General features: G+C 34.2%; 1 protein-coding gene across 12 annotated transcripts in view; it reads right to left on the bottom strand.

Annotated features, from left to right (window-relative positions):
- Window positions 1-22,286, bottom strand: part of hpse2 (heparanase 2) — a 200,682-nt gene that overhangs the window by 19,582 nt on the left and 158,814 nt on the right. For all 12 annotated transcript variants that reach the window (XR_012388878.1, XR_011006025.2, XR_012388877.1 and 9 more), the window contains 2 exons: window positions 13,306-13,451; window positions 971-1,117 (listed from right to left, as the gene is read on the bottom strand). Coding sequence is in view for 9 of the 12 variants with exons in the window: in XM_073920267.1 (XP_073776368.1) it covers window positions 971-1,117; window positions 13,306-13,451 (293 nt within the window). In the remaining 3 variants the exon portion in view is untranslated. The remainder of the gene's footprint in view (window positions 1-970; window positions 1,118-13,305; window positions 13,452-22,286) is intronic.

Below are 22,286 nucleotides of genomic sequence, written 5' to 3'. Positions count from 1 at the left end.
AATATGTAATGAAATAAAGTTTTAACACTTTTTCATGCGAGAATGTAGTTCTTCAAAACTCAAATCTGTGGATTGTTAGTAAAGATTGTGTGTAATTTTAAGTGTGTTTTGCCGGTAGTGGAGATCTATGACCTCCAGGCGGTAACGGCGCTCATTACTCATGTATCCGTCGAGAGGCGCCTGTCTTCAGGCTAGACATTGGGACAATTGTCCCGTCTTCAATGGCTCTATATGCGTCCGAAAATGAAGTTTTAGCTGTTTTTCATGCTAGAATGTAGTTGTTTAAAACTCTAATCTGTGGTTTATTTATATAGATTAAAAAAAAAAATTATATATATATATTTAATTCTGAGATTAGTGACCTCCAGGCGATGACAGGTGACCAATACTAATGAAACCGTCTAAAGCAGACATTTACTCTGACATTGAAATAATTGTTGGCTGTTTAACAGTCTTTGGTTTCATTAATTAATTACTTTTTATTCCAGTTTATTATGTTTTGGCTAAGCACACAGTTGTTCATTAAATATTATTTCCTATTCTATGTTAAATGTATAAAATTAAATAAAGGTGCAGTACAACCAAAAAGATGTTGGTAACCAAATCGTTTTGGGGGCTATAACATTCTGTTATTATCTGTTAAAAGTTAATTTGTATTAATTTCTACGTTGAGTTAAAAAAGGGTTGAATTTCCATAACTAACGTGCAAAAGATATAGCCCTTTTCACAGTAATTTGCTGTAATCATGCTACCTGCCGTAATTTCACAATAAAATTATGAATACAACATATTACTGTGAATTTTTCAGTTAAATACTGTGAAGGGATACTAATGTAATTTACTGTGAAAAATTACAGTAACTTGTTGTGAAAACCTGGAAATTTTTTACAGTGCAGCATGTGTTTGCATTATGTATTATTTTGAGTTCCTTCTGTCAGTGAGTGACTGTCTTAAATGAGCATTGACTCACGTGGATTGAAGTCCTTCTGTGCCGAAGGGCTGTAACAGATACTGGTGGACAGTTTTATTTCGTAAAGTCCCGGCCAGCTTGATTTTCTTCCGTGAGCGATGAAGGTTGATGATATAGATGGTTACGGACCCTCTGACATAATCGTGACTGCAAGGAAGAGGAGAAACTATTAAAATACGCACCGCTTACAAACTCCAGATCTATGAACGCACATCATGTGATCAAGTGTCAATTATGATAGATACTATATTTAAAAGTCTGGGGTCATTAGGGTTCAGTTTTTATTTACCTATTTTTATAATTCAACAAGAGCATATAATACTTCAATAATTCAATATAACTCTTTAATTCTTCAATATAATACTTTTATAATTCAAAAGTGACATTAAAGACATTTAAAATCTTACAAAGTATGTTGCAAAAGACTACTCAATGGAGAACTGCTTCAAACATAATTATAAATATACATTTTTTAAAAATTATTATTAGTTTAACTGACATCAGATCAATATAATTAATGCTGGGTAAAGATTAATCACAGTTAATCACATCCAAAATAAAGTTTTGTTTTGACATCATATGTATGTGTGACATTTATTATGACATTTATTATGTATGTGGCGACGCAGTGGCGCAATAGGTAGTGCTGTGGCCTCACAGCAAGAAGGTTGCTGGCATAATAGTAACATAAAAAATAAAGATTTAATATATTTAATTGCAGGTGAAAATGTAGCTTCGCCAACACAGGAATAAATGTCATTTTTAAAATCTGTTTATATAAAAAAATAGCAATTTTAACTAGTAATACATTAGGCCAGGGGTGTCAAACTCAATTCCTGGATTGCTGAAGCCCTGCACAGTTTAGTTCCAACCCTGCTCCAACACACTTACCTGTAGGTTTCAAACAAGCCTGAAGGACTCAATTAGTTTGATCAGGTGTGTTTAATTAGGGTTGGAACTAAACTGTGCAGAGCTGCAGCCCTTTTGGAACTGAGTTTGACACCTGTGAGCATTAAAGCAGAGACAAACAACCCAAAGAAATCTTTAATACTGCAAACCGGAGCCATCTGAAAGTTTACCATACATTGTTCATGACCATAATCGCCTTGATACTGACAGAAACATTGCGTCTGTTCCCAGAAATCCTTTTACAAGAGACAACGTGTAACATTTTATAGCAGTCCAAACCCAACCGTGATTTAATTTCACTGCACAATAACCGAATTATAAAGCACTGTATATAAGCAAAAGAAGGCCCCAAGACTACGTCATGTAAAAGAGCTGATTGTTTTCATATAGCAACTGTAAAAGCATTAGCTCCCCTCCCAAAAAATTCACAGGGGTAACAAAAAGCTTTACATGTGTGGGAGTCGGACGAGCGTGCTTATGTTATGGTGACTCCTGATTTTTTTCTGTTTTGCGAGGTAAAGAGCAGGCTTTGGGGAATATTAACTGAAGATAAGTATCTGGCCGCATGATTAGACAAACATGATAAAATTCAATAAGGATTTGAACGTAAAAGGCAAGGAAAACATGACTGTAGCGCATGAAAACCACATGTTGGCTTTTGTCAGATGAGTCTGTTAGTAATCTCCACCAATCGCCAGTGACCCGGGACATGTGCATCTTTACACCTTGGCGCACAGCGAATAGAGTTCAAGAGGAAAAAAACGCATAGAGACAAACCCGAGACTGTGTAATGAAAACATCTCCGGTGTCATGTGATACATATGTGGTGTCTCAGCTTTAATAGACTTTGGTAACTCGGGTAGATATTTTCCAGAAGGGTGCGTTAGATCAGACGAGCAGATCGAGAAATGATAAACATTGTCCAAGACTTTGAAACAATGCGCCTCTGCCGGCATTCGCATGGGGAACGTAAACATGGGATCCTTTGTTTGATGTGAGCGAACTGTCCTGGGGAAATGTGGAGTGGAGAAAGCGCTCCGAGCACGGCTGTTTTGTATAAGGGTGTTGTGATGGATTAGTGAAGATACCCGAAGAATATCCATGACTTGTCGGATCGGCCGTTTTAACCACTAATAGATGAAAAACTTGAAAGAGTTCTCGGAGCAATGAGTCTTGAATGTCTGCAAAAAAAAAAAAAAAAAAAAAAAACACCGCCTGGATAATGTCATTGCTGATATTTAATAGCATCATTTTAATATATGATAGTATTGCAGCTGACATGGAATTGAAGCAGATTTTGGTGTAAACCCGAACAATACAAACATAAAAATAAAACAAAACTAAAAAGTATTGTAATAACAATGAAATAACATGAGGATAAAGTGCTGAACTACTGAAACGTTTTTTAATACATTATATAAAAGGCTTTTTTGGTGATGGCAGTTTAACGACGCCTCTCATATGGAAAATGAAGTCACATGCATTGCTAGGGTGTGAGTTTCTCAACAGAGACTTCAACAGAGTGTAAAAATCTCGATGGTTCTGTGGGTCTCGTCTATCAAATCTGATCTTTATTTTGTATTTTATATTGGATTCACATCAGGTGATTGGCTGGGCCATTTTAAAGCTTTATTTTCTTTCTCTAAAAGCATTTGAGAGTTTCTTTGGCTGTGTTTTGGATCATTGTCTTGTTGAAATGTCGACCCTGGTTTCATTTTCATCATCCTGCTAATGTAGATGTTGGACAAAAGCAGCTAATCTTCATTTACAATGACGGAGGGCAAAGGGTTGCTGGAGAACTACTGAGAGATTTAAGCTGCTGTCTGGGCTTTCACTGCCGAACTACAGCTCCCTTTCTTCATGTGTTCAATGCATTTTCCCTGCAACATTTCATTTTATTACACATAACATAATTTGTAAACTAATTAAAATTATTTTCTTTGCATAAATTAATTTCTTTGGTTGTTAACATCTGGAGAAAATTTCAAATCAACAGCATCTTAAGAAATATGCTTTCTGAGAAAAAAAGTGACGTGTTGAATACTTATTTGACCCACTGTATACACTCTCAGAAAAAAATGGTACAATGTTGTACCAAAGAAGGTACAAACACTTGTCACAGGGGCAGTACCTTTTTCTGGAACCAAATTGTACCTTAAGACAAAGAAACAAATTTGTACCATTGCAGTTTGTACATTTAATGACATGATTTGTACTATGGGAAAACAATACAATACAATACAATATTGTTCCTTCATCAAAGGGACAAATCTGATCCATAAAGGTATCATTACAATGACAAGACACTTTGTACCTTAACAGTGTCAAGAACTGTTTAAAGGCATTTTGCTTTATCCAATTTATTTCCAATAAATATAAAACATTTAATACATTTTTAAACAAAGTTTTAAAAAAACAAAACAAGGTAAATACACTTTTTGTGTAAATGCATGCACCTTTTCCATTTACAGTAAATAATAAAAAATACATTAACATCAATCAAAAGATCTATTTTTGCTAAACATTTCAAAACACTTTATACAAAAATGTTACAAATACATTCTATTATATATATATATATATATATATATATATATATATATATATATATATATATATATATATATATATATATATATATATATATATATATATATATATATATATATATATAATCTAATTCTCACACAATACCTTTGTAATCACTTAATTTAATCACTCAATTTAATTTAAGCTAATTTAATTTCTTTAATTTTAAAATAGAAATAGAATTATGCAAAAGTATTGCAACGAGATATGCTCAGTGTTTGGTTTGTGCCACAATACTAAAATGTCTGCATAAACACTTTGCATATGCAGGACTTTTAGCAGCTCACATGTGCAGTGAAAAGCAAACGCCCAAAGATGCAGATATCAATAATAAAAAAGTATTTATCAGAAAATGCTTAGCAAATGTTTATTAAAAATGCCTTAAATGTTTAGTTTACAATACCTATAGTTTTGTTTTACCAGTTGTTTTGTTTTATAGAACTTAATAATTAATGTTGATGATTGTCTTCAAACATATACATTTAAATGAAGATTCATGTTTAATATGGAAATTATTCATAAATAATACCCACTGTTTGTGAGTAGCACAATCGCCTCACAGCAGGAAGGTCGCTGGTTTGAGCCTCGGCTGTGGCGACCCCAGATTAATAAAGGGACTAATCCGAAAAGCAAATAAATGAATGAATGTATATTTACTGTTTCCATATTAAATGATATTTTTACTTTGTGTGAATGTAATTTTTCTCTTGACCACAATAAATATTTTTGATTTAGGTTAAAATAAATTGTACAGTTTGAACCAAAGTTAAATTATACTTTGAGAAAAATAAACAAATTTCGCTGTAAAAAATTACAGTTGTTTTTAAAGTTGGTTCAAACTGTAAATTTGTTTAGTGCAGTGGACACGCTAAGCTAAAGCAATGCATTTAGTGAAAAAAAACTATAGAGCAGCTGTTTTGGGTTTCATGCCATTTACAGAGATTACTTGTTCGGTTTTCTGGTGGTTTCGGATTGATGGATAAGACATAGTGTGCTGAGATTTTGAATGTGACCCAAAACTCTGTCATCCGCACGCCAACAAGGGGTCAAAAATGGTTTTGTAACTGGATCACAGCAGCCTACTTTCCAATATCTCCCTGTTAAAGAGCCTGAAATCCTCTCAAGTAAAAATCAAGACATTAAAAAGTGCAATTTCAGACATTTTATAAATATATGCAGTTTTAATGCCAGAGCTTTTAATATGCCAAATCCTATAAATACACGTTATTTCCTAAACTGCAGAGTTGGGATTCTACTAACAACATTTACTGGCATTGTCTTCTTGCCAAGGCACTTGAGCAATAACTTTATAGTGCTCTTATTATGCGATCTTAAAAAATCCTAATTTTGTTTCGGAGGTCTTCTACAACAGTTTGTCATGCATTCAAGATTAAAAAAACTCGTTATTTTCTCATCTTACACTAAAATAATCACGTTCTAAAGAGTCTCAAACAATCAGTTTAAAGATTCAATCTTTCTAGGCTCTGCCCTTCTGCTCTAATTGGTCAGATAGGCCAGACTTGCAGCTTATGTCAGAAACAACCCCCATATTCAGATATCTGACTTAAGGGCTTCCTTTATAAAAGAGTCATAAACACATTATAAAGTAAGGATTTAGCTGGTTTTCTATATCAATTTACATCTCTGAAAAACATAAATAAAAATTAGCCCTCCTTACTCTAGCACTAAATTCTCTGAGAACTAACAGTTCTTTTGTATAATGAGCACTTCTTGTGTGTATTGCCTGTTCTTGTTGAATTGCTGAATTCCTCCTTAATTGTAAGTCGCTTTGGACAAAAGCACCTGCTAAACGTAAATCTAGGTGAATAACTCAAACCTCCATTGCAAGCACAGCATGAGCCGGACGTTGTTGGTAAGCTTTTACTTTTACTTTTACTTCTATATTATTTAAAATTCTTATCTTATAAAACATTGATTGTGCATTGAGCGAAAAGTATCTACAGGTCTGTGTATTTGAGTGTTTCTTTCAGAAATTAAACTTAAAATGGCATTTTATTTTTGCATCCTTCAAGCAGAATTGACTGAAGTGTCAATATTTAAAAACTCTTTTTAAGTGTTTAAACCTCTTAAACTGAACTTATTTTTTTTCAAAACCAGCGGCCAAATGTATAAAACTTCGAAAAAATGATCTTAAGAGTAGTCTTAAACTTTGACTTAAGTGTTGAAAAATTTTTAAGAGTAGGAGAGATTTAAAAAGAATCTAAAAGCCACTTTCAGTAAAGTTTGAGACTGATTCTTAAGTTCTGACTTAGGTGTTGTAAATCAAGAACTACAATGATTGAAACACAACATGGCCACCCTTGACCTCTGAATCAGCCTATCAGAAGCCTGCAAGGATGAAGTCACAGCAGCAAGACACCATTCACAAATAAATTAATACAAAAAAAAAAATTCAATAATTTGAAATATCATTAAAAAGTAATTTTGCATTATGTGAAAAACAAATAAGTACATGCATTTTACTCAATCTTGCACAAATTGATTGATTCAATGGACAAATGTGATGCTACTTAAGTCATTAAGCTGATTAATCACATAATTGTATCACATAGTTGTACTCTTAGCTGTATATAAATGAAAGATCTCTCGGCGAAGGCGTTCGCACTTCTTCCCTGTCCGTCCCATATGTCCCCTTGCTGGCTCCTCTTGTCTTCGTCTTATTCTATCTCTGAGGCGCTCCGTGTCCAGCTATCCAAACGAATAAGGAATTATGGATTTAATCAACTGGTCTCTGAATGCAATTGACACTATCTTCTCGACGAGAAGCACTTGTCCTGCGGGGGCGTTTGCAGCTGGATACGTGATGGACGGGTGGGAGAAGTGGCATGTCCTGTGCATGGCTGCTCTGTCTCTGGTGGATATTGAAGATATTTACCTATTCGGAAATTGACAACAAGGTTTCTGCTGTGGGCTTGTGCGGGACCCTGAGGTATCGACGATTGATTAAAGCGGTCAGTGCTGCTCAAAACTGAGGGGTTGGGGGGGAAGTGTATGTGACAAATAAAGGCCTGATTTAAAAAAAAAAAAATGGATTCAAAAAGAAAACCAAACTGCTCCAAGTATTCTTCTAGATGACATCCAGAGGAAACATATTTTGTTCAAATAACCCAGTGAGGCCACTCTCTGAAAGAACCTGAGCATCAAGTGTTGACCCTGACCATTTTGGCACAAGATCCTGGATCTTTTAATTGGCATCAAACACAACTTGAACATTGATGCTGTGAAATCCTTTTCTATTGACATATGCCTCCTGATGCAATGATGAGAACATGAGTGCCATCAATGGCTCCAACAACTCCAGGGAAGCCCGCGAACCTTATAAAAGTCGCTTGATTTTGCTGTATAGTTTGGAGGTCACTTGGAAAGTCAATGAAGTGTCTTATTATGTTTGGTGTTGTTAGTGCTGCTTATGACTCTGCTGACTGTGGATTGTGATGGGCCTAAGTCACAGGTGTCAAACTCAGTTCCAAAAGGGCCGCATCTCTGCACAGTTTAGTTCCAACCCTAATTAAACACACCTGATCAAACTAATTGAGTCCTTCAGGCTTGTTTGAAACCTACAGGTAAGTGTGTTGGAGCAGGGTTGGAACTAAACTATGCAGGGCTTCAGCCCTCCAGGAATTGAGTTTGACACCCTATCCTAAGTCATCACTAGTGCACTGCTGCATCTTTCCAGTCGCTAAAAAATGCAGTCATTATTACCTTCATTTCTGCAGTTAAGGCATTTTTTCGTCGAGTGTGAGAGGTTATTGCATTTCTGACCAGATTAGTTACAAAAAGAATACCTTCATGATCAAACGTTTTAGCAACTCCCTGTCATTGTAACATTGCAACACATTCTTTTGTTCTGGAACGGTGCGTGGTCTCCTCCTCTCTGCTGCCATCTTGTACCTCCTAACTAGGTTAAGATGCAACCCAGACACTCCTAAAAAATTTAGGAGCTGAGATCAAGTCTTAACACTTAAGAACCTTTATAAATCGCACTAAATCTTAAATCTAGTAATAAAAGTAAAATGAAGTCATTCTTAGAATTTTGACACACTTAAGAGTAAAATTCTACACTGAGCAGCTTGAACTTATCTTGGCAAACTCTGTTTTATGTGCATACATGACCTGTCATTAGCCATTTTAAATGTGCTGTGACAGGGAGTTAAAGGGTTTACTTATGATATTTATATTTACTAGTTGCATTGAGCAAGACTTTATAACTTTAATGAGACATAAATCGAAAACATAACCGTCTTTTTAAATAAAATGACAATATTATATCTTTGGTATTTATACTAGTAAATAGTTTTAGGTGGGTACAAAGTCTGCAGTTATTCATTAAAGTGATTAAAAAAATTGTACAATTTTTATGTATAGCGTGTATATACAGTACAGTTGAAGTCAAAATTATTAACCCCCTTTGAATTTTTTTTTTTTTTTAATTATTTCCCAAATTATGTTTAACAGAGCAAGGAATTTTTCACAGTATGTCTGATAATATTTTTTCTTCTGGAGAAAGTCTTTTTTGTTTTATTTCGACAAAAATAAAAGCAGTTTGTCATTTTTTAAAAGCCATTTTAAGGTCAATATTATTAGCCCCTTTAAGCACTATATAAATTTTATAGTCAACAGAACAAACCATCATTATACAATAACTTGACTAATTACCCTAACCTGCCTAGTTAACACAATTAACCTAGTTATGCCTTTAAATGTCACTTTAAGCTGTTTAGAAGTGTTTAAAAAAATATCTAGTTAAATATTATGTACTGTCATCATGGCAAAGATAAAAAAAAAAACAGTTATTAGAGATTATTTGTTAAAACTATATATATATATATATATATATATATATATATATATATATATATATATATAAATTATATTACAATATAAAATTAATACTTACATTAAATTTATTAAAACTGTTAACAGATTTTAGTTTTTTCATCAAATAACTTTGTTTGCTTTTTTGAGCTTAAGTGATTCTTCAAAAATCAATACATATGCCTTAGCTAAAAATATACACTAGACACAGATTGACTTAAGATTCTGACCATCACAGCACATAAATCATAAAAATGTTCGACTTTAGTAAAATAAACTATTCACTCATCCGATCGATTTACCAAGCTGGCAAAAATCAAGTTGTTACATTTCTTTGAGAAAGCGAGTATGACTTGAAAAATCCCATGCAAAAAAATAGACAAAATAGAAGGAGCTGTTATTTATTTCCCACAACACTGTTTTCATAACATTTCTCTTTGGGCAAAAGTGTTGGTGCTGGAGCCTGAATCCAGAAGCCAGAGGTCAGTGTGAGCACTGACATTGATTTATACAGTTCAATGATTTTGGGCTAGTAAAATCTGCAATTATACATTAAACTGATGAAAACACTGCATGCAGTTGAAGTCAGATTTATTAGCCCCCCTGAATTATTAGCCCCCCGTTTATTTTTTTCTGTTTAACGGAGATAAGATTTTATCAACACATTTCTAAACATAATAGAGTAACTCATTTCTTGTTACTGATTTGTTTTATCTTTGCCATGATGACATTAGACAATATTTGACTGGATATTTTTCAAGACACTTCTACAGCTTGAAGTGACATTTAAAGGCTTAACTAGGTTAATAAGGTTAACTAGGCAGGTTGGAGTAATTAGTCAAGTTATTTTATAACAATGGTTTGTTTAAAGTGGCTGATGATTTTTGTCCTTAAAATGGTGTTTAAAAAATTAATAAGTGCTTTTATTCAAGCCGAAACATAACAAACAAGACTTTTTCCAGAAGAAAAAATATTATCAGACATACTGTGAAAATTTCCTTGCTCTGTTAAACATCATTTGGGAAATATAAAAATAAATAAATAAATAAATAAATAAATAAATAAAAAAATTCAAAGGGGGTAATAATTCTGACTTTAACTGTATGTGCATATAAGCATTATTAATAAGAATATTAATCACTATTTATTTATTATATTATAATATATTATTAATATGAATTATTATTTAAAGCAAAAATACATTAAAACTGTTATTTTAACTGTTTTCTGTTTTACTTTAAGCACAAGCGATTCTTTACCAATCAATAAAAATATGAACAAACAATAAAGACTTTGATTAACTGTACTTACATTTCTAACCAGAGTACCCACAGTAAAAATAATAATAAACAGTAAACTAACCTATTGACTTATCAAATTCATTGTCTTATTGGCTAAAATTAAGTCATCGCAACTTTGTCAGAAAGTAGACAAAACTACATTTTTTTCCCAACACTGTTTTCATAACATTTGTGGTCAGACCATAGTGTGTGTCCTGGAGCCTGAATCCTGGAGCCACAGGGGTGTACCAGAGCTGAAACTGAGCTGAGACACGGGGATCTGTAGAGCGTAAACCTACACTGCTGCTGAAAGTCCCGCTCACATCATTCTGGGGTAATAGATAATCATCAAAGGGAACGATGGCACTTTTTATCTGCTCTGGTACAGACCTTCCTATTGTCCCGCAGCTCAGCCTGAGCCTCTGGTGTCTCTCAGCGCCTCTCGCACCGCAGAAAGAGACTCCGCACGCTTGACAATTGATACTTGTTAAATTTTATGGGCTCTCACTCTGAAAGAGTGGCTGTCTGGACTCTGTAATTTATGTGTTTGAGAACGAGCAGGTAAGCCTTAAAATCCTCACCACGGATATGTGCTTAGATACTGGCTGTCTGCGTGGATAACATGAAAAACAACACACACACACACACACACACACAATTTTTTTTATGGTCCTACAGTAATATACATCTGCAAGCAAACAACCCTACCTAGATGCTAAGTCATCTTGGAGATTATGCTGACTTCTAAGAAAATATTTCTGGAGCCAATTTGCACATTGGGCAATCAAGACGTTGCATTAAAATTGTCGATTGTACAAAATTAAATTACAGCGGTTTCATGCTCTCTGCATGCGCTATTATTCCACCACAATAAACACTGCGGTCGGCACACAACATGTTTATCTCTAATTGAATTGAAGCTGTATTAAATGTAGCCTGGGTTATATTTGCATTGTTTTGCTCATGGCTCTCAAGGACACACATTATCTACTGTTCAAAAAAATGGCAGTCAGCAATTACATGTTTTCCACAAAATATGAAGTACCATTTTAGTGGATGTTGATGATGATAATAATAAGAAATATTTGTTGAGAATATTAGATCGAGTTCTAAACGATCATTTAACACCAGAGAATGTAGTAATGGTGTTGAAAATAAATAAGTTGTCCTTTAAAATAAATTAAAACATAATTCTGTAACGGCATTTTACCATATTACTGTTTTTCACTGCATTTCTATGATATAAATGCAGCTTGGGGGAGCATACAGTAAAAGACTTCTTTCACAAATATTTTTTAAAACTATACTGCAACACTTTATATAACAAATAGATAGTTCATTATTAAGCATTGACTCTACAGTAATAGACGTTAGTGAGCAGTTTGTAAATACATCTATTTATTTACATTTACAGTAATGTGCTTAATAATTGTGTTTTCATACTTTGTTAATGATTCACTTTTCATTGCTAAATTAAGTATTGCATTATTTACAAACTAATTATTTAAGAATAGTTGGTGTTTTTTAAGATTTTCAGAATGCAAAATTAAATGATTAATAGGGATGTCCAGATCTGATCACGTGATTGGAAGTCTAGCCGGATCACGCAGTTTCAGTCTCGAACGGAGTCAGACATTGCCTCCTGATTAGGAATCAAAATATATATACACACACACACACACACACACACACACACACACACACACACACACACACACACACACACACACACACACACACACACACACACACACACACACACACACACACACACACACACACACACACACACACACAAACATACACACTTTTATATATATATATATATATATATATATATATATATATATATATATATATATACACATATATATTTACACACACACACACACACACACACACACACACACACACACACACACACACACACACACACACACACACACACAGTTGAAGTCAGAATTATTAGCCCCCCTTTGATTTTTTATTTCTTTTTTAAATATTTCCCAAATGATGCTTAACAGAGCAAGGAAATTTTCACAGTATGTCTGATAATATTTTTTCAACTGGAGAAATTATTATTTGTGTTATTTCGGCTTGAATAAAGGCAGTTTTAAGTTTTTTAAAAAAACATTTTAAGGTCAAAATTATTTGTCCCTTTAAGCAATTTTTTATAACAACAACAACAACAATAATAATAACAAAGATAATAATAATATTAATGATGATATTGATAATAACAGCAACAACAATAATAATACTGTACACAGGGTCATGTTGAGACACAGGAATTAATTTCTTTTAGCTATGTTATCTTGCCACTCTCAAAATAACAATGATAACCAATAGTTTGCTTTTTTTAAATCACAGTTCCAGCTTTATTTTTTAAAATACCAATGCTGGGTAACACTTCAGAATAATGGTACATTGAATAAAGTTAGTTAATGTATCTACATATATTAACTAAGTATGAATCTTTTTTAAAAGCATTTATTAATCATAGTTTAACATTAACTAATGGAATATTGAAATTCAAGGTTGTGCTTGTTATTATTAGTTAATGCACTGTGATATAGCATGAACTAAGGTTAGTTAGCTTAAATACCAACATTAACTAATGTTACCAAAGTTGAATAAACACTGTTATAAATGTATTACTAATTGTTTGTTCATCTTAAATGTTTGGAGCAGAGCTGACATATTGGGAAGAATGACACTTACTTGTGAAAGCTGGTGCAGTGGGCATATATGCGGAGTTTGTCCCGGATGACCCGTCCGGGACGAGGTTTTCTCTGGAGACCTGCAACGTGCACCGCCAGCACCCTCGGGCCCACCAGATGTTTGAAGAGCAGAGATACCCAATAATCCTACAAAGCAAACACACAAAACACATGTCAGAAAATATATAAAAGCATTGCTGGAATCTGGCCATGTCAACACGCATGTTAGGTCAAGCCTTTCTGCCACAACCTCTGCACAAGAAACATGATTCATGCAAGATGACTCTGGCTTAAATACACTGGACACATGTGGCATTTCTTCGTCAGCAGGAATCAATGAAATCCAGCCACCGTCCATCTATCAAAGGAGATTCAATTTTACTGAAATAGCTGTAGAGAACTGGTGTACAGAACAACGTTGTAAGCATAATGCAAGTATCTCATATCTGCCTTCACTTAAGGAAGAACGACTCTTCTTTTTACTTTTCAGAGATAGAAAAAAATACACACACGCTTTGGTTTTTTTATTGAGAGAGACACTTTCTTGGATGCTCGAATTGATAAATATAACCATAGCCTTTCTTTGGAAGCCTTTTCTGTTAAAACTGAGAAACAACAAAGCAAAATATAAAAAAGTCTGACCATAAAGAATGAAATGGCTGATAGAAATGAGAGCTACGCACAGTAGTTTAGTGTTTCTACTTGTTTTATGAAGGTAAAAAGTTTAAAAGACCAAGTTCATAAGTTTTAAGGCCAAGTCAAGAAAATTCATCATTTCAAAAGAACACAATACATCAGTATGTTCAATAATAGCCTGGCGAGGCTTTTGCAGGGTTACAGTAAACCAAATAAACTAACAGTTAAAAAATGTTTGTTTTTTTGAAATGGTGTTGATATTAAAGATAGAAAATGTAATAATCCATTTCTTAGAAGTTTGATTCATTGTCCTGCAATTTTTAGAAACAAGTCCTTTTGGAATAACCAATTTGAAAATATCAATTGGAATTTGATCTGGACTTATAACAATAAATATTGTGTCACTAATAAAGTCAGTGAAATCTACTTTAAAATTATACATAAAACAGTAACACTTTACAATAAGGTTCATTAGTTAATGCATTTACTAACATGAACTAATCATAAACAACACTTGTACAGCATTTATTAATCATAGTTGAACATTTACTAATGCATTATTAACATCCAAGTCCATGCTTGTTAACATTAATTAATGCACCATGAGTTAACATGAACTAACAATGAACTACTGCATTTTCATTAACATGAACAAATACAATAGTAAATGTATTTTTCATTGTTTGTTAATGTTAGTAAATGCATTAATTAACATTAACTAATGAACCTTATTGTAAAGTGTGACCCATAAAACATATCCAACCAACCAGTTTGTCAAGAGGTATAAAGCTGATCTTTTTGAATCATGTGTTTCCTGCAGAATGGATGTTGAGACTGTTATGCATTTGTTTTTTGATTGTATGTATGTTAAATATTTCTGGTTTGATGGTGAATGTCTGTTTAATATACAGAGTGGTCATAGAATTAAGAAACGAGATGTTGTATTTTATGTAGATAAAATGATATAGATAAGAATCTTCTGTTTATGTTAAATCTGTTGATATTATTGGGCAACTTTCATATACACAAGTGTAAATGGTCAGAGAGGAAGCCTAACATCTTCCATTTCAAGGCTGATTTAAAAAACTATTTTGAGACTCTTAAAGGACTTTCAAGTCGTAAAGCGTCCAGAACTGTGAATATACTTAAAAATTCGTCTACTCTTTGGTGAATGTTATGTATACCCACTCTTATACACTATAAGATACACTATACTGTCTATACACTTTGTTACTTTGTTTACAGATGTTATGCTAAAATGTGTAAAATTGTAAGACTTGTTATGCAATTGACTGGAAAAGTTCAGCAAATACATGAAAAAAATCATTTAAAAAAGTATGTTCAATAAATGTAAATATATATAAAGCACACAATGAGCCCATTATTAAAATAAATAAATAAATAGATAAATCAATAGAGTACAGAAATAATTTTACAATAAGGTTCCATTATTTAAAGATGCCTCACGAACAAACAATTAAGTATATTTCAAGAGTTCACACTTAGCTGATGATTGACTATGAAGTGTGTTTGGCATGCTGTCCCAGGAGGGAGCCCGGAGCCCTGGGAGAACTTGTAAACTCCGCACAGAAATGTCAGTAAGGACTAGAACCAGTGACTTGCTGTGAGGTAACAGTAACCACTGGGTCACCGTGCCACCCATCTAGGAAAGGAGGAGTTGGGGTGGAGGGGGGGGATTCTTTAAAACGAAGATGGCTGTTATATGGAACTCAGGATATTTATAGTGGCTTAGGAATCATCTGATTGGTGAATCATAAATTGTGTAATGTGGGACCAGCCACAAGCAATCATAAGCAGATGGTCCTTTCGAAATTAGTTTGTAAATAAACTTCACTTATTGCAATATTTATTCATCCCTGTTACCATTAGTTAATGAAAATCCAGTGATTCCTGTTACAATGCATTTACAAATTGTTTCAAACACAAATGTGGATTTTAATAATGCATTAGCTTATGATCAAATCATATTAACTATGATTTATGGATGCTGTACAAGTATGTTCATTCAAGTTAGTAAATAGTCATTCAGTCATTTAGTACCCTATTTATCAGACATCGTCACAGTGGAATGAACTGTGATATGTTTTATGCAGCGGATGCCTTTCTAGCCACAACCTAGTACTGGGAAACACCCATTCCCCCATGTAACTGATCAAAATTAGACAAAAGAATAACTAAAAGATGAACAAACATCTGTCCATGAGCTAAAAACAACAAAAAAGTTACTTTTATATAGTGACAGAATATTACATTGTTTCACACTTTTGTTATATTTCTTAAAGGGGACCTGTTATGCCTCTACTTAAGTAAAGTAAGTTTCTGGTAAGTGTGTATGTGATGTTTCAGCACAAAACACCACAGGAATAATGTTTTTAAAACTCTTTGAACCTGCCCCTTTTAAGGCCCGATCCCAATTCTATTTTTGAACCCCTACCCCTTCCCCTTGGCCCTTAAAACCGAGGGTGAATGGAAAGCGCATCAAAATTTACCCCTAAGAATAGGGACAGCACTGCAGCACCTGTACCTATATTATAACTACACAGTGCATTTACACAGTGGCCATAATCATCTATGTATACACACCAAAAACAACATTAACATTATAGCAGACACTGTAAAAAGGCTATTTCCAGCCACTAGACTGCTCAGACAGGGTATTTGAGTGTCGTCAAGTGTCAGAATGTTGTGGGTCTGCTATACAGGAGTTACTATTATGGATTATAGATAGCTAAATTTATCGTTTTTTTATTTTAGCGTTTTTTTTTTTTTTTTTTTAAAGCATGACGGTAAAACATGTTCACAATTATGAATATATTAAAACATGTGCTTGTTTGTTGTAAAAATTCATAACAATGACAAAAAACTAATTTGTGGATCTCCTTCTGGGTGTAGCTATCCTGCTGTTGTGGCTGGTCGATTCTGGGAAATTTTAAGGGGTAGAATTGGGATTGGGCCCAAGCTTTGATTCAAATTGTGCCATTTTGGTGACTGTTGCTTATGATACAAATGAGAAGAGGGCGGAGCTACAAATACCTATTCGTCAGCATGCCTTTGGACTGTGGACGAAACCGAAGCACCCGGAGGAAACCCACGCGAATGCAGGGAGAACATGCAAACTCCACACAGAAACGCCAACTGACCCAGCCGAGGCTCGAACCTCTTGACCTTCTTGCTGTGAGGGAACAGCACCTACTGCGCCACTGCGTCACCCCTCAACTTGTGCATAATAATATTATTAAAAAGTAAATGTGTAACTCACAATCTGGATCTAAAATAATAAAATAAAATAAATGTTCATTATGTTACATGAGCACATTTATTCTATTGTGACCCCATAAAACTATAATCACATTACATTTGCTACACCAAACGAAATGTACCAGAGAACTACATGAGTATCTACATTTTGCACAGAACAGAGCAACTGCTACCTGAATTTCACATACATGACTATAACAGGTCTCTCTGAATACCTCTCATCAGTCCCTAAATTCAACACCTAATTGAACCGGTTCAAAGCAGCATGTGTGCATCAGGAAGTTCCCATGCAATCCTGCATATGGCAGCATTTAAAGGCTTCTTTTCCAGGGAAACTTTAACTTAATTTGCTCCGGCAGTGTACATTGTGCAGCATCTGCTATAGGCTATAGTGAGAAAAAAAGAGACTGGGGATGGGTGGGTCTCTTTCCACTGCATTTAAAGGGGAAAAAAGCCAGCATCTTAGAAACTTTAAAACATAATGTAAATTTAAAATATTGTTATATAATACTGAAATTATAATAACAACAACAACAACAACAACAACAATAATGATAATAATAATAAAAATAATAATAATAAAAAAAAATAATAATAATAATAATAATACTGAAAACATTTTTTTTTATTTGGACACTGAAACAAAGCAACTCAAAATGGACAGAACATAAATGTAAAAATCTCAAAATTTTCAAAACATTACTTTAAAAGTAATGCTGGGCTTAAACCCAGAAAAATGTAAGTATTCACATGAGTAGATCATATTCAAAGTCAATTGACTAGCAAAAATACAGGCAAGTTTCCATCATGCGGCATGAGGTGCAAAACATCCATCTATAATCCAGAATCCAATTTAAACCAATTATCAAATTCTCTGACTTATTCCTGACTTTCAGTGATTAAAAAGCTGAATTTTCATGACCTATAATGAATGTAACAACAGGCCAATGTTGTGGTTCGCATAATATTAAAACGGTATGAGTCACTATATACCCGACAAACACAGAAACTTCCCTCAGGCAATATATGAACACTTTACTACAGTAATTGTGAAAAAAACATCAGTACTTTGTATATACACGTATTTATGTAACAACATACTTTACATGCCAGTTTGCACATAACAGCTCATATAACACTGTATATAGTAATATACCTGTCTCTATATTACACTTGTCAATTTGTATAATTGCATTCAATACTTTCTTCTATTTTAAAAATATATTTATTATCTGTTTCTTGCCCTGACGCTCTAATTCTGTTGCACTGTCACAAAAACAAATTCCTCATATGTGTGAACATACCTGGCAATAAAGCTCTTTCTGATTCTGATATGAACAACAATAAATAATATACTTCAGATTTTGAGGCACTTACTTTTGGCATGGTTGTGAAGTGCTGCCTCTCCCATATTGGACAGCTTGATAACAGTTTTACAAACTTTACATTTAGCTTTTTTTGCCATCTACTTTATAAAACTCATATTTTGAAGTTGGATTTTTTAAGAATATTTTTGAAGTGGTCATTTTAAAGCCAAAGCTTCTAAAACATTTTCCAAAAACTATTATGATGGCATTTTAGGCTTAGCTAACAGCTCCAGCTCACCATAACAATAGGCATGAAAAAAAATATGAGACTGAAAAATGCATTCCGACATCTAGGACTATATTCATGACGAGAACAAATAGTACCTTTGCATAAGTACTGATGCATTCACAACCAGGAGGCCATTTAATCATCTCCATTGGAGAATTTTGCTTGCAGAATCCAGCCGCATAGTGCAAAAAGTCTTCTACATCACACACTTTTTTTATTGGTTGAATAAGTGTATCATCTGGGTATTTACAGAAAGTGCACTTGTTCTTTTGAGAATTTTAAAGGGCCCCTATGATGAAAATCATCTTTTGTAAGCTGTTTGGACAGAACTGTGCGTAGGTATAGTGTGTCCACAGTCATATTGGTGTGATAAAAAAATTTCCTGAAGTTAAAAAAGGATACAAAACCTTCCTATTTAGAGGCCCACCGCAACATGAAGTAGGAGTGCAGTTTCCCCACCCACCGAATTGATTGACAACCGCATATTAACATGTCTCCATAGTGATGGGTATAATCATATCTACAAGACAGGACGTATGCAAAGCAACTGGATTAAAAGATCTGTTCAGCTCTCTGTGATCATCAATCATCATCAAATGTGATCAAGAATGAGCTATACAAGTATAAAACATTTTTAAAACAGTGCATGTTTGTAATGAATTAAAGTCATTTTTACCGTCTTAATTTATCCGCACAGCCGTTTGTCAGTACAGTTATAAAAGACGACGCTTCAATCCCGGTATGTGGAGGTTAAATCAGGTTTATTTTGTACATTACAGTAACATATATCCATACAGCAGTGGATGTTAACCTGTATCCTTTCACAATTGGTGTGTGAAACAGTGCAAAGTTAATTGCGCGATCTGTGTGTGTGCGTGTCCGCTGTGTGGTTATGTGTGTGAACCTTGTAATGACATTGTGCGTGACTCATAGCCGCAGAAAGGCTTGAATCAACTCCACACAAATACATCAAATAATCATTGGGAAAGTTCTTACTGTAATATTTCTCACAAACGTTACGTGAGATCTGTTCCTTCATGTCTGTCACCGCTGTTTATCTGACACAGCTAGAGATTGATAGGCACGTAGGAACAGTGGACTAGCATTAAAGGCACAGTCCACAAAAACAGCTACATGGTGATCAGAGCAGAAAATTCTAACATTCTAAAAGCTAAAATAAATAATCTGATGGGTGTTTTGAGATGAAACTTTACAGACACATTCTGGAGACACAAAAGACTTATCTTAAATCTTGAAAAAGGGGTAAAAAAGGTGCTAATTAAGTGTGAATGCACTACTTAAACTATTTATACTACAAAACGGAGCAGAATAGTTCATCAGAATGCAGTTTGGGATGCAACTATAAGCTGTTGTTCCCTCCCTGAGCAACCAGGCAATAACATTTCCTGTTTCAATCACAATTTGATTAAAAAAAAGGTAGATGTCAAAATCAAGAGACTTGGGATGGACAATTCCCCCTACATATCACAATATTATAATTGTTTAATTAAATTTGATGTATTTTGAAAGCTAATTTTAGTTCATTACAAAAAAGCAGTATAAATTATCTGTTAGACTGCTGATCCATGGAAATGTTGATGTGCATTGTTAGTCTATATTATTAGTATGCTCACACAGGATTTCTGCAGATTTTTAGCCTATTATAGTAAGTCTTTTTATTGACTAATTTCAGTGACATTATTGACTAATATTAAAAAGTTCATATGATTTATTTGCAATACAGTTTGTAAAATAATATTTTCTGTCTATTAGTAGATATATTATATGAGAGATTTGCTTTGTGGATATGTGGATCTAATTGGATTGGCACAGTAAACATTTAATAAAAAGTTAAAAATGTCTCATTTTATATTTCATATATTAAGTTTTTAAGTTATGATACTTCCAAAATCATTCTGCATGTATCCGAAAATTTATTATTATTTATTTTTTCTGCGCAGAAAAAGCAAAGAAAGTCCACAGATTCTGTCTGGCCCTATTATTAGTCAAGATCATGAAAATGCAGGTGCACCAAAATGACAACCTTCTCTTTCAGATGTGAAAATATTGTGAGTTGGCTGAAAAAAAGCAGCATATCACTTAGAAAACATTTCTCCGGCCACCCTGTAAAACTGAGTAAGTGCTGTGCCTATAATGACTGAATAACATTGAAACCACTTTAATAATAAATAAATTAAAGTCAAACCGCTAAAGACCCGAGAGATTAAAGGCTATGACCAAGGGCTTGTCAACAATACCAACAGGATATAAGCAAATGCCATGGCCTTTAATGGCAGACAGACACAGATTTATTTAATGTCAAAAAACAAGCCATTCTGACCACATAATAAATAACTGGGAGCAATGGAAACCTACAGTTTTAATAATATTGAAAGGTGAAATGTGTAATTTTCGCACCACTAACCACATACACTAAATTAAATTGCTTAGGGCATATTTTCAGAAAAAAATGTCAGGGATTTTGCCAGGGGGAAACATTCTGCCAGCATGCTGGAGTTTGCCATGAGCCGAAGTCAAGCCCACCCTGGGTGCTGAAATATTGCTGGGTAGTTGCTAGGCGATTGGCTGTTAGCCTCAGTCAAAACAGCTGTATTCCCCTTTTCTGTGTTACTCTGACCTAAGAAACATCTAGGAAAGCTCTTCAGTAAAAGCAACCCAAATAGTAGTCAATAATATGAGTATAAATCATTTCAGGCTTGACTGTACATATGTGTGTTATAATGTTTACTATTAACTTTATTTTGTAATGCAGACAACATAGGCTCATTCTGAGAGCGAAGCCCTATATACATTACTGGAGATCGCAAATTATGTAGCCAAGGGTATGTATGGCTGCATTTCGTCTTTAAAACGAACGATAAGGGGTTGGTATGACGCCGTTCCTATTTGCGCTTACCAGCTGACCAGTTTACCTCCATATGGATGGCTTTCCCCGCTATTACCAGTTTGTCCAGTTAGCTTGCCATGCATGTTGGTGGACTTGATACACAGAGAGGAGTTGACCACGACGTCATGGTTCGAGTCTGGCAAAGAACGGTTGCAGAAAGCGGGTGAGACTAAAACAGAATCCAAAAAATAAAATAAAATAGTAAATATCAGGGTGAGAATGTAGTAAAATCTGAAAACGTGGTAAAAATACGGTGAGGACTTTTTTTGGATTGCATTTTGGGAAGTGGGTGGGTGGGTGGGTCAATCTGTGCTTTTGAAAAGACTATTGGTTGAGTTTAGGGAAGGAGGGAGGGTCAGTCGCTCGGTCAGTCAGTCAGTCAGTTGCCAGCGGCCTCTGGTGGATTTATATGAGAACAGCAGGCGCAATCTAAAGAAAGTTTACACAGCGGCCACTGGTGGATTCGCGAAAAAAAAAAAAAACATAGCTCCCTGGATGTATTTGGTGCACTTCAGAAATGTATATAGAGCAGGGGCTTTCAACCTTTTTCACTTTGAGGCCTA

The sequence above is a fragment of the Danio rerio genome, chromosome 13, assembly GCF_049306965.1.
Source record: "Danio rerio strain Tuebingen ecotype United States chromosome 13, GRCz12tu, whole genome shotgun sequence".
NCBI lineage: Eukaryota > Metazoa > Chordata > Actinopteri > Cypriniformes > Danionidae > Danio > Danio rerio.
Note: the sequence above shows the minus strand (reverse complement) of the source record. Positions and strands in the feature narration are given on the sequence as shown.